The sequence below is a fragment of the Sinocyclocheilus rhinocerous genome, unplaced genomic scaffold (assembly GCF_001515625.1).
Source record: "Sinocyclocheilus rhinocerous isolate Xijiao unplaced genomic scaffold, SAMN03320098_v1.1 scaffold5008, whole genome shotgun sequence".
Classification (NCBI taxonomy): domain Eukaryota; kingdom Metazoa; phylum Chordata; class Actinopteri; order Cypriniformes; family Cyprinidae; genus Sinocyclocheilus; species Sinocyclocheilus rhinocerous.
Window position 1 is genome coordinate 13,697 of NW_015647112.1, and position 14,163 is coordinate 27,859.

At 37.3% G+C, this 14,163-nt stretch overlaps 1 protein-coding gene across 1 annotated transcript in view; it reads right to left on the reverse strand.

The window, feature by feature from the left end:
* Window positions 1–14,163, reverse strand: part of LOC107708867 (adhesion G protein-coupled receptor E1-like) — a gene marked incomplete at its 3' end in the record, with an annotated part of 33,063 nt that overhangs the window by 13,655 nt on the left and 5,245 nt on the right. Inside the window, exons 4-10 of the mRNA XM_016513234.1 lie at window positions 7,712–7,858; window positions 7,108–7,254; window positions 6,427–6,573; window positions 6,039–6,185; window positions 5,655–5,801; window positions 5,326–5,472; window positions 4,161–4,307 (exon numbers count right to left, since the gene is read on the reverse strand). Coding sequence (XP_016368720.1) covers window positions 4,161–4,307; window positions 5,326–5,472; window positions 5,655–5,801; window positions 6,039–6,185; window positions 6,427–6,573; window positions 7,108–7,254; window positions 7,712–7,858 — 1,029 coding nt within the window. The remainder of the gene's footprint in view (window positions 1–4,160; window positions 4,308–5,325; window positions 5,473–5,654; window positions 5,802–6,038; window positions 6,186–6,426; window positions 6,574–7,107; window positions 7,255–7,711; window positions 7,859–14,163) is intronic.

A 14,163-nucleotide genomic window follows, 5' to 3' on the forward strand; every position in this document is an offset into this window, starting at 1 on the left:
CCGGGTGGAGGTGGTATTAGGACACAACTGCATCGCAACCGAACGCTCCACCGGGGGGACCCCCGTATACCCCCTATCTGCACCACCGTCGAGATTGGTGAGGGAGGAGGAGTAAGCAGGTCGGTTTCCGGCAGAAAAAGGTGCCATCCACAACCTGGTAAGCTCCTCATGCACTTCCGGGAAGAATGGCACCGGGGCGGGGCACTGAGAACCAGCGCGCACCACCCCGAAAAACCAATCGGTCTCCACTCGAGCCCTACCCACACGGCGGCCCGGGAAAGCATAGCCGATATTTACGGATCCAATTCAGGCATTGCTACAGTCCCCGGAGGCAGCAGCACAGCCGAATCTTCCTCTCCAGAAAGCTCCGGCTCACACTCTGATGCAGCGATCGACATCCGGTTGTCGGGAGGAGTGCCAAAGGATACTGCTGGTACGCTCCTTGTAGAGGGCCCAGCACGTTCCATTGGCAGCTCAACTGGTTGCGGAGTGCAAGAGGAGCGATGGTCCCCCGAGGGTTGGTTCCCTGGAGGGCTTGCCATCACTGTTACCCTCAGACCGCCCATGCTACTGCCTGAAGTAGCCCCCGCCTGACTGCCGCCATGACGAGAACTAGATCGAGGCAGAGGCAATGGAGCTCTGCCCCTTTGAGGAAATGGAGCTTGGCCACTCCGAGATGATCATTTTCCCTCAATGAGAACATAACTAATCCACAAACGCCACCTCAGCGTGCTAAACGCCCAGGCACGTGAGGCAGCGATCATGACCATCCCCCAGTGCCAGGTAACGACCGCATCCAGAAACGCCCGGGTGATACGTTGTTGTAGCGTCTGGACCAATCAAACACACAATTTTTCATTTGATTTAACAAATCAGTTATTCATTAGATTAACAAATCGTCACAGTCCCCTCACCCAATAAACTGGATGCCAGGATGTCTGCAACGACACCAGGCCCCCCCCTGGTAACGCCACCTCAGCGTGCTAGATGCCCAGGCACGTGAGGCAGCGATCGTGACCATCACCCAGCGCCAGGTAACGACCGCATCCAGAAACGCCTGGGTGATACGTTGTCTATAGCAAGAGCCACATCGTCTTTACAAAGACGTAACGTCAAGTTTGCCACGCAACGTCGTCTTTAAATAGACGCACCCGTAAATGCTCTATTAGGGAAAAAGCTCTTTCAGCGTGCTGAAGCGCACAGGGGAGATGGCCGCCTGCAACACAAACAGGGGGTAGTGCAGCCTGATGTGTGCAACCCACTCGACACGGGAAACCACCACCGCTGAAGTGCCGTACTGCCAACACGAAGAAAGCTCTTTGTGTTGGCAGTACGGCGCTTCAGCGCGCTGAACTCGTTCAGTCTTCTTCTTTCAGTAGAGTAGTCAGGAGCAGAACGATGTGATCGCTCGGCTCCAAAGCAAAAAGCTGAATATGCGCTGCACCGGCTGCCTACTTATTCTCACGCTGTGATCAGCGGCAGCTGGATGCAATAATAGCATAACAATAATGTGCATTGGCTCGTTTAGTTTACACTCGAAGTAGATTGGTCTCTCTAAGCGAGATCCCAATTCGTCGGTCAGCCGACGTGACGACGAGAGTGACCGACTGAAAGGGAACTACATCAATACTTCCATTCAGAAAGGTGGAATCCCAGGCTTTTCAGGCTGTCTGGAATCACATCAATACTCAGCCAGTTGATCCGTGAGGCCAAGCAGAAGAAAGGCGATCTAACAGTGGTCTGGTTGGATCTAGCGAATGCTTATGGATCTATTCCGCATGACCTCATCCAGCTTGGACTTGACCATTACCATATCCCAGCTGCTATTCAAGAACTGATCACCAGCTATCTAAGGGGGATCAAGAACTGGTAGACCTGACAAAGGAGGAACGCACAGACTGGAACTTAATATACATGACTTAACGAGGCAATTGGGAGGAACACAGGTGAACAGAATGACTAATTAGACAGGGGAGAAACTGGGTCACGGAGCACATGGGGAGGGAAAACACCACAAAGACAGTCCAGGGGCGTGACAATATGTGTATGTAAATTAATTGTTATTTAAGATGTTATCTGCAATGTTTATGGTCTTTTCAGGCAGGATAAGCGATATATTGAAATGGTTTAGGTGGGTGTGTCTGATGCACATTCCCGACATAGGTAACTGATCCAACACAAAATATATTTCTTTATGTAAGTAATTATGCAGCAAATATTAATATCTGGTATTAGCATCAGAAATTGATTTGAATAAATATTACAATACAAGCCTCTGTTAATACTGATCTATACTGTATTGAAATTCAAAGCTCATCAGGTATCATCTTGGAAATAAAGCTCATGTCTTTAAAAGTCTGTACCGTATGTTGTCAGCATTATTTCTCTGAATGATGTTATGATGTGTGTATTTTTTATGTCCTGATTGAGCAACATGTACTTCAGACTCTTCAAGATCGCACAAATTCTATGGCGTTTTACTAGCTTCTATTACTAGTTTCCATAGGAGTAAAATGTTATGTATGTATGCTTAATTAATTTTTAATTTAACCAACGTTTAAATTATTAACTGCTTCAAAATGCATCTTGATAATGACATCCTTGTTGAAACATTTGCAGCCTACTCTACAAATAAAAACAATTTGTAACGTTTACATAAACAGTGAATAATTGTACAAGTTGAATTAAGGGATACAAAGCCTAAATCTTAATTCAGATTTCAGAATGAGTACCTTGTCCTTTGTAATATATGTTGAGTTTTCTCTCATTAAATCTTACGATTTCCTATTAATTCAATAGAATATATGGGAATACTAGGGAAAACCATCATGGACGTACAGTGCCTTCACTTTTATGACGTCATGAGTAATCCAGTTTTCTATTATGGATCAGTGGTGTCAACATATTGTTTGTCTTTACAATCTAATGCCTTAAATCCAAGTTTATAAAAAAAAAAAAAAGAAGCTTTACAATTTTGTATATCTTTACAATTCCAAACTGCATTTCCAAAAATACTTTGTCTATATTACACTGAAAAAATGTTTCATTTATCCAATTAAAAAAATTTAGGGTAATGATTCACATCTATATTTTTAACTTAAGCCAATGAAAAATAAATAACTTGCCCTAAGGGCAACCATTACCCTAAATTTTTTTAACTGGATGAATGAAACATTTTTTTCAGTGTATGTTATTTATAAATAAAAAAAAGAAGCTTTACAATTTTGTATACGTTTACAATTCCAAACTGCATTTCCAAAAATACTTTGTCTATATTATGTTTATATTTAAACTACAACATTGCCTCAAGTACCTTATTGTTTCTACATAATAAAAATTTAGGACACACATTTTTATTATCTTTTTAAGCAAACACTTTAAATGACATCCTTCCACCGTAAGATATACATGACACAACAAAATGTTGCAATTCAACAAAAATCACTATCACCTGAGTGCTGAGCAACAATATGATAAACAGGTGTTTTTCACACTATAGCTATTACTATATAGTGGATTTCAGCATTACTGAACACTGTACTGAGCAATAAGAAGCCAGTGTCAACATATTGTTTGTCTTTACAATCTAATGCCTTAAATCCAAGTTTATAAAAAAAAAAAAAAGAAGCTTTACAATTTTGTATATCTTTACAATTCCAAACTGCATTTCCAAAAATACTTTGTCTATATTACACTGAAAAAATGTTTCATTTATCCAATTAAAAAAATTTAGGGTAATGATTCACATCTATATTTTTAACTTAAGCCAATGAAAAATAAATAACTTGCCCTAAGGGCAACCATTACCCTAAATTTTTTTAACTGGATGAATGAAACATTTTTTTCAGTGTATGTTTATATTTAAACTACAACATTGCCTCAAGTACCTTATTGTTTCTACATAATAAAAATTAAGGACACACATTTTTATTATCTTTTTAAGCAAACACTTTAAATGACATCCTTCCACCGTAAGATATACATGACACAACAAAATGTTGCAATTCAACAAAAATCACTATCACCACTATCACGCTATAGCCATTATTATATAGTGGATTTCAGCATTACTTAACACTGTACTGAGCAATAAGAAGCCAAGACTAGAACTACCCATGTAAAAAAGACAGAGTATACACAGATCTGAAAACAGAATGTACCTGTACATGTGTTATTGATGCTGATGGTGAGACTTGAGTTTGTTGCAGTGAATCCATCCAGACATGAGCAATTGTAACTTCCAATTTCATTTGTGCAGTTGGCATCTGGACCACATACAGATGGACTGAACAGACATTCATTTATATCTACGAAAAAAAAAATTTGAAAAAGTAATTACTTAAAGTTATGAAATACATCTATACAAGGAGTATATAAATTAAGTTGAAATGTCAACATTTACAGTAATAGTAATAATAATAATATGGATCCTGAGATGTTATATTTGTAATGAGACTCTTTAAAAATCACCAAAGTAATGATTAAAGAGTAATGATTAATGACTAAATTATGCAATAACTAAAAAAATATAAAATAAAAACTGACCAGTGCATGGGTTGCCTTTACTAATAGCTTTATTTCCATCTGAGACATTATATCCACCCCAACAAAAGCATGAGAAGCTTCCGTTGTAATTGTAACAGTGAGAGTTCGGGCCACACACTGATTCGGAGTCAAGACATTCATGAATATCTGAAATAAAATGTAATTTAATAAATTGAAAGGTTACAGTTGAAGGGTGATTCACACAGAACAAATAGTAAAAAACTGTTCATTGCTTCATACCTTTGCATGGGTTATTATTGTTTATATAATAATAATCTGGATCCTGAAATGTTATATTTGTAATGAGAATCTTTAAAAATCACCAAAGTAATGATTAATGACTAAATTATGCAATAACCAAAAGCTGTAATGCAGAATATTTTATAAATAAAAACTGACCAGTGCATGGGTTGCCTTTACTAATAGCTTTATTTTCATCTGAGACATTATATAAAAAATATATATTAAAGTGATCATTTAAAAACAATTTTCATTAACACAAACACAAACACATGAAAGACATTTGTTATCTCATGGCAGTCATCTGTCTATAAAAATGAGAATATAAATCATGAAGGAAGAAACTCCCAACAAAAACATGAGAAGCTTCCATTGTAATTGTAACAGTGAGAGTTTAGTCCACACACTGATACTGAGTCAAGACATTCATGAATATCTGAAATAAAAAAAATAAAAAAATATAAAGGGACAGATTACAGTAGACAGAAAATTTAGTCAGAATAAACAGTTACTGTTCAGAGCTTCAGCTGTCAATCATACCTTTGCATGTGTTATTGCTGTTTATAGGGAGGTTTGTGTCTGTTACATTATATCCACTCATGCACGAGCAATTGTGACTCCCAACAGTGTTGTTGCAGATTGAGTTTGGACCACAGATATCTGATATCTCAACACATTCATCCACATCTATATTAAAAGTAATGGGAAAAAGAAGAGTTTGGATCACTCATACATATGTGAAGGTCAACTAATTTTTTGACATTTTAAAAATAGAAAAAAAAAACACCTGGAATAAAAATCACATCAATAAACTTAGGTCAATTATTCAAGGTAGTAAACACAAAACTAAATATAAAATGTATATGTACCTCTACATGTGTTATTGATGCTGATGGGGAGACTTGAGTTTGTTGCAGTGAATCCATCCAGACATGAGCAATTATAACTTCCAATTTCATTTGTGCAGTTGGAATCTGAACCACATACAGATGGGCTGAACAGACATTCATCTATATCTAGAGGGGAAAAATATTTTTTAAATGTTTTTATACATACAAATATAAATACCTAAAAACATGAAATACAAATGGTATGTCATTCATCTACATCGCTACAAAGAGAATAAGTATTGTGAAAGTACAGTATCAACATTTTTAAACACAAAAGACCAGGAAAACAACATTTTTAAACCATTCTCCCAAAGAAAAAATTTATTTCAGGCCTAAATTCACAAGTTCAAATTGCACTAGTACCTGTACATGTGTTATTGATGCTGATGGGGAGACTTGAGTTTGTTGCAGTGAATCCATCCAGACATGAGCAATTGTAACTTCCAATTTCATTTGTGCAGTTGGAATCTGGACCACATACAGATGGACTGAACAGACATTCATCTACATCTATGAGGGAAAATATTATTTAAAAAGTATTTAAAAATAAGTTTAATTTCATTCAATTACAGTTACAAACTGAGCATGAGACACCTTAGAGTTAATTGTAACAGAGGTTGGACTACACAATGACGGTGAATCATAAATATCTGAAATAAAATAATTGGTAAAGTGAAAGGTTACAGTTGAAGAAAGATTCAGGCAGTACAAACAGTAGCAAACTGTTCAGAGCTTCAGCTGTCAATCATACCTTTGCATGTGTTATTGCTGTTTATAGGGAGGTTTGGGTCTGTTACATTATATCCACTCATGCACGAGCAATTGTAACTCCCAACAGTGTTGTTGCAGATTGAGTTTGGACCACAGATGTCTGATATCTCAACACATTCATCCACATCTGTATTAAAGAAAAACAGTTTTGGGTGACTCATATCTGGATACATATCTGGAGGTCATCTCATTCTTTGAGCAAAACTGTTGCCCAGATAATGACTAACTTCCTGTATGGTGTCTACGCCAGCAAATTTCTTTCAGTTATTCTTGAGAATGAGGTTAACACTGAAATCTAATAAGTGAGTTTATAGAACAGGTCTATAAAAATAGTATTTTAGGCCTAAATTTAAAAATCCAAATTACACATCACAATCAGAATTATTTGTACACATTAATACAAATTAAAAAGAGTTTTATGTATGTCTAAAACTGCTTTAAAAACAATATCCTAGAATTAAACAATAATTCTATTGGATGTACATAAAAAACACTACATGCTAACAACACACACACTGAGATGAAAATTCATTTGTGGGGAACTCTGAGATCTTTGTGCCCCTTTACACAACAGACCTCAATCAGGGGTACAGAAAAAATTAACAAAAAAAGCCTCTCTTTGTCATGATTTTGTACTATGAGCATTAGCTGTCAATCATACCTTTGCATGTGTTATTGCTGTTAATATGGAGGTTTGGGTCTGTTAAATTATATCCACTCATGCACGAGCAATTGTGACTCCCAACAGTGTTGTTGCAGATTGAGTTTGGGCCACAGACGTCTGATATCTCAGCACATTCATCCACATCTATATTAAAAGAAAGTTACAGGAAAAAGAAAGAGTTTGGATCATATGTAAAGGTAAAAAAAAACTGAAACTATGATGTTGTGTAACATTACAAAGGCAATGACTAACTTCCTGCATGGTGTCTTCACAAACAAATTTCATAGTTTTTCTAGAGAATAAGTGACTTGATAATGTTTCTTTGAAGACGATACCAGCCAGTTTTGGTAAAGATCATAGGTAAAGCATTGAAAAAAACTTTACAAGAAACCATTCGAAATGGCAGAAATGTCAAGTAAGGTAAATCAATCAAAGAAAATTCATGATTGTAGTATTTTACAAGTCAATTACATTAGAACTGAACAAATACAAAATGTGAAGAGTTTGTCAACTAATTTATCCTTTAAAATGTATGGCAGTGTCGCAAAATTAGAGGTTAGAAAAAGGTTAAAGAACATAAAGATCTGACTTAAGAATGTACCTCTACATGTGTTATTGATGCCGATAGTAAGGCTTGAAACTGTTTCAGTGAATCCATCCAGACATGAGCAATTGTAACTTCCCAATCCATTTGTGCAGTTAGAATCTGGACCACATACAGATGGACTGAACAAACATTCATTTATATCTATGGAAGGAACAAGTGAAAAAAATTTGAAGTATATTTAATTTTTACAGTTTATAAATTAGGCAAAGATCTGACAAGAAAAACATCTGGTATCTAAAGACATTTATTCACATTATAGAATAGACAAGAAGATAGAAAAGCGAAAAATTTATCATTTGCTGAGTGATGTTACACCCCAAGCAGGAACAACTAAAACTCACAGAAGTATTCAAACAAACAAATAAATACAAAGCAGCTCTGTACGGTCAATTTAATGAGATAAAAACAGAAAACAAAATTTGTAGACAATACTCACCTTCACATGAATTGTTGCGGCTCACAGGACTGTCTTTATTGGAGGTATTAAATCCACTCCAGCATGAAGACATGTGACTCCCAAGGATGTTAATACAATCTGAGTATTGACCACACACTGACACTGCATCTTCACATTCATTGATGTCTGGAAAAAAAAAATTACAGGTTTCCAAACAACCAAACATGTCAAGAGTCGCTGACTAAACTCACGCTGGTCATGTTACTACAATTACTATCAGTACATTTGTGATCTAATGTGATTTCTTACCTCTCTGGCAAAGCGGACCCTCTGAAGGGAGAGCTTGAACACATCCACAAGTGCCTCCCACAATACCATCACACACCTGATAGGCCCTGCAGGTGTCATTGGGCCAAACATGATTCTCCTCACACTTGCACTCATATTCTGTTCCATTTAACCCACACACTGTAATAGAATGGGATTCATTTGTCAGTGTTCAGACTGTCAATTTTTCCTAATACTGAACACATCTAATTAGGCTATGTGACATGATAAAACATTCTGATCTCACCAGTATTCATGTCAATATCTGTGATATTAATGCTGTTTCTCAGAGTCAAAGGCAGGCTGATATTTCTGACGAGATTCCGTAAGTAGTCCACAAGGAACAAGTCAAAGAATCTCACATCAATGTCAATCACGTACTTAGAAGGTAGAACTGCAAGAACAAACAGAAGCAGGTTGAGCAGAACAATTAGCATGATTATATTTTTATAATGACAAAAAAGTAATATTTCCAGTAATTTCAAATAAATAAATTTTTTCACAGATATAATATACCACAAAGCCTGAGGTTAATGTTTAAAGTATCTTACTGTTAACATTTCAACAAAACTTCATATAATAGACCATGTATTTTATATAGAGTTATTTGCAACCAAAAAACAAGCAAATAATCAGTCTGTCAAACCTAGCAGTAAAATGCAGGAAAATCAAAGCAGGAAAACAGAACAAAATAATTGAGAAAATTTGAGAAAAATTGACGTTGTCATAGTATAATGTCAGTGTCTCACTTTGGCAGAACTGTCTGTCGACTGGAAGGGCATTGATACAGGTACATGAACCATCAGTGATGTCATCACAGGCCTCGTATGAGTGACACGTGTCATTCGGCCAAACAAACAGACCCTCACATTTACACTGATACTGTGTTTCATTCAAAAAACACACTGAAAAACAGAGGAAGAGTCAAAAAATCCAAAATGCATCATTTATGGCAGCATTCATGATGTATAAAGTTTAATCTTAGTTATACAACATTACAGAAGCAGAGTCAGAGATCATACCAGTAGTTATGTTGATTTCTGTAATGTTAGTGCTGTCACTGATTGTGTAGGGCAAACTGAAAGACATCAGAAGGTTCCTCAGCTGATCAGTGATGCTACTGTCCATGCTATTGATCTGAATTTCAATCAGATATTCAGTCAAAGGTAGAGTCACTGTAGAAATAAAGACGGGAAAAAAACATCCAGAAATGAGGACTATGCCTTTTACCTACAAATACGATAAACAAAGTTTATAATAGATAATGATTTTTTTGGCCAACAGGATTTAATGCAACTGTATTTTGTTTTGTTTCGTTTTAAACTCTAACATGTATTTAAACAGCTTTAATCATCGCTGAAAAAAGAAGTAAAGGAAACATGCACCAAGCCATAAAAGAGATTGAATTCATATTTGTGTAAAATTTACACACAATATAAATGAAATATATCATGATGAAATATATCTCTGTTTCTCAGAGTCAAAGGCAGGCTGATATTTCTGACGAGATTCCGTAAGTAGTCCACAAGGAACAAGTCAAAGAATCTCACATCAATGTCAATCACGTACTTAGAAGGTAGAACTGCAAGAACAAACAGAAGCAGCTTGAGCAGAACAATCAGCATGATTACATTCTTAAAATGACAAAAATGTACTATTTCCATTCATTTCAAATATGACATTATTTCTTTCTCAGATATAATATACCACAAAATTGATGTTGTCATAGAATAATGTCAGTGTCTCACTTTGGCAGAACTGTCTGTCGACTGGAAGGGCATTGATACATGTACATGAACCATCAGTGATGTCATCACAGGCTTCGTATGAGTGACACGTGTCATTCGGCCAAACAAACAGACCCTCACATTTACACTGATACTGTGTTTCATTCAAAAAACACACTGAAAAACAGAGGAAGAGTCAAAAAATCCAAAATTCATAATTTATGGCAGCATTCATGATGTATAAAGTTTAATCTTAGTTATACAACATTACAGAAGCAGAGTCAGAGATCATACCAGTAGTTATGTTGATTTCTGTAATGTTAGTGCTGTCACTGATTGTGTAGGGCAAACTGAAAGACATCAGAAGGTTCCTCAGCTGATCAGTGATGCTACTGTCCATGCTATTGATCTGAATTTCAATCAGATATTCAGTCAAAGGTAGAGTCACTGTAGAAATAAAGTGGGGAAAAACATCCAGAAATGATGACTATGCCTTTTACCTACAAATACGATAAACAAAGTTTGTAATATCTTTATTACAGGAAGATATGAAAAAAAAACATACTTAGTGTTCCTAGTAGGAACACTCAAACATGAAAGTCATTGCAATTCAAATCTCATTTGTTTATGCTTTGGTTACCAAACATGAAAAATAGAGGATGAAGAAAATTGTTTTTGCAGGAGACGAAAACACTAATTGTTGTTTAATTGTTAATTAAATAATACAATGTGTTAAAATGATTTTATAGCAAAAAGAAGAAAAAAAGTAAATGCCGTAAAACAATATCTTTGGTTATTTTCCAAAATCAGGCTATATATAAATTTGATTCCAGGATTTACCTCTACATGTGTTATTGATGCTGATGGGGAGACTTGAATTTGTTGCAGTGAATCCATCCAGACATGAGCAATTATAACTTCCCAACTGATTTGTGCAGTTAGAATTTGGACCACATACAGATGGACTGAACTGACATTCATTTATATCTATGGAATTAAGAAAAGAAACATAACAAAAAATATTGTAAAGACAAAGCAGCTCTGTACACTCAATTTAATGAGATAAAAACAGAACACAAAATGAGATAATTATATTTACCATGACATGAGTTGTTGCGGCTCACAGGACTGTCTTTATTGGAGGTATTAAATCCACTCCAGCATGAACACATGTGACTCCCAATGATGTTAATACAATCTGAGTATTGACCACACACTGACACTGCATCTTCACATTCATTGATGTCTGGAAAAAAAGAGTGAGAAGGTTTTGCATAGGGCTGGCTCGATACCACTTTTTCAGATCCGATCCCGATTCGATACCAGAAATTATGAGTATCGGCCGATACTGATACAGATCCGATACCAGCACAGTTTTTTTTTTTATTTATCGACTAAAAACACATCTCTTCCATCTTTATTTGACCCTCTAACTCTAGCACTCTCTATTCTAATTATATTCTTTAAAAAAACATGCCCCTTTTAGACTGGCACTCTATTCATTTACTAACTGCTTGTTTTCTTTAAAAAAACAAAACAAAACACTAGCTTCTCTAATCTTTTTGTATTCTATCTATTTGTTTTCTTTTTATTTATTATACAATTAACAAAAGCAAAAAATGCTTTTTCTATTTTCTTTTATTATATAACTAAAAACAAATAACTAAAAAAAAAAAACCTTGCTACGTGTACTGCGTTAAGCTAACTGAGACTTGTTATAGCACTTGCATATCATTGCTCTCTTGTTGATTTTGATTGCTTCCACTGTCCTCATTTGTAAATCACTTTGGAAAAAAGTGTCTGCTAAATGACTAAATGTAAATGCAAATCAGTGTAGAATTTCTATACCTCAATGTGTTGACCTGATCATCACTCTTTTGTGTGTTAAACACACTCTACCACATATAGACAACTTCATTGTAAAGAAAAACACCAAATGAATAAATATATAAATATAATCTATGACAAAAATACTACTATAAACTAGGTTAGTGGATAATTCAGTTGCAAAAATTACTCTAGACCCTGAAGCTGCTGTCCTTCAAGGCAGCTTTGCTCTTGGCCTTGGCTTCAGCTAAACGTGTCAATGAGCTTCATGCACTCTCGGTTCATTCCTCGTGCACTAAATTCTCTCTTAGTGGAGATAAGGTTTTACTTAAGCCGAACCTGGCTTTTTTGCCTAAGTGCTTCCCTGCATTTACATCAGAAGTGTTGGAGCTGTCCGCTTTTCACCCTCCACCTTTTTCTTCCACTGAGGATCAGAGGCTGAATGCTCTGTGTCCAGTTCGTGCATTACAGACGTATATGACCAGGACCAGTGCTTTCCGGAAGAGCGCCCAGCTCTTTATTTCATGGGCGTCCCCGCACAGGGGGAGTCCCATATCCAAGCAACGCCTTTCACATTGGCTTGTGGAAGCTATTGCTTTGGCATATGAATCGATGGGTGTGCAGCCCCCAGGGAACATCAGAGCTCATTCCACGAGGGGCTTAGCCGCCTCTTGGGCCTTGTTCAGGGGAGTGTCACTGCAGGACATCTGCTCTGCTGCCAGCTGGGCCTCTCCCCATACGTTTGTGCGTTACTACCGACTGGATGTCACCAAAACTTCGGTAGCACATTCTGTTTTAGGGGTGGGGTCTTCATAGCTCCTTGTTACCTTCCTCTCTTCCTTCCCATTTACACATTGTAGTAAAGGAACGAAGGGTGAGTGGGCCGTCGGGCCACGCACATTCATGTCACCAAGCATGCATTTATTTTCCTGCCTGGATGTTTCATATGTGTTGCTGGATTTATTTACATGTGTGGGCCTCATACATGTTTCATGTCCTGCCTGTGCACAGCAGTCATGTGTGTGTGTGTCAGGATTGTCAGGTGCATGATTATGGAATGTGTCAGGCACCGCCCCCTTGGGGTGACCGTCCTTCTCTAGCTTACAGAACCTCACTGTGAGTGTATTGGGCAATCGGGGAGCTGTCCATGTCTCTCCCATAGGTGGATCTCGAACACGAGATGATGAAAGAGAACAATAGGTTACTGTCGTAACCCCGGTTCTCTGAAACATCGAGTGGAGAGATCCACCAGCTTTGCCCCGCTTGCCGCATGAGAAGCGAATATACTTACTGGAGAATAGCGTCGCGTGCAGGCCTTATATGCTCTCAGGTAAGGGGGTGGGGCCTTACCTGGCATTGGCTGCGCGCTTCTTCTGTCTGGATGCTTCTGCAGAGGTCAGGTACGGATGCCCTTCCCATAGGTGGATCTCTCCACTCGATGTTTCAGAGAACCGGGGTTACGACAGTAACCTATTGTTACTCTACAGTCATGGCCAAAAGTGTTGGCAGTGACATAAATTTAGTTTTTTGCATTCACATTGTTTCTAGATTATTGTGTAGAGTGATAAGATGCATTTTAAATCATTGCTAAAAGCTTCAATGGCCAAAAAATGAACTTTTCACAAAAAAACGAATTTCACTGTTTTGTGATCTTGACACAAAATGACCAGCTAACATTAATTGACTAATCATATCAGCAGCACATGTGAAAGTGTAAATGAGTACTAGTCAGGCTAAATCACTATCATACTAATTAGATTGTAAGAGTAGACTGATTGTTATAAAAGGAGGGAAGAAGCGCTTCCAATCATTGTGTTCTTGTTAGCAATGGTTACCTCCAAAGAAACACGTGCAGCCATCATTGCTTTTCATCAAAATGGCCTCACATGCAAGGAAATTGCTAACCATTTACCTGATCATCAAGACCTTCAAGGAGAGAGGTTCGACTGCAATGAAGAAGTCTTCAGGACGTCCCAGAGTGTCCAGCAAGCGCCAGGACCGTCTCCTCCTCAGGAGTCAGCTATGGAATCGTGTCACCAGCAGTGCAGAGCTTGCTCAGTAATGGCAGCAGGTTGGTGTGAGAGCATCTGTACGCACAGTGAGGCTTTTAGTGAGTTTACTACAGATATAAATAAAACATCTTTTGAAATTTTAAGTTGTAGTTTTTA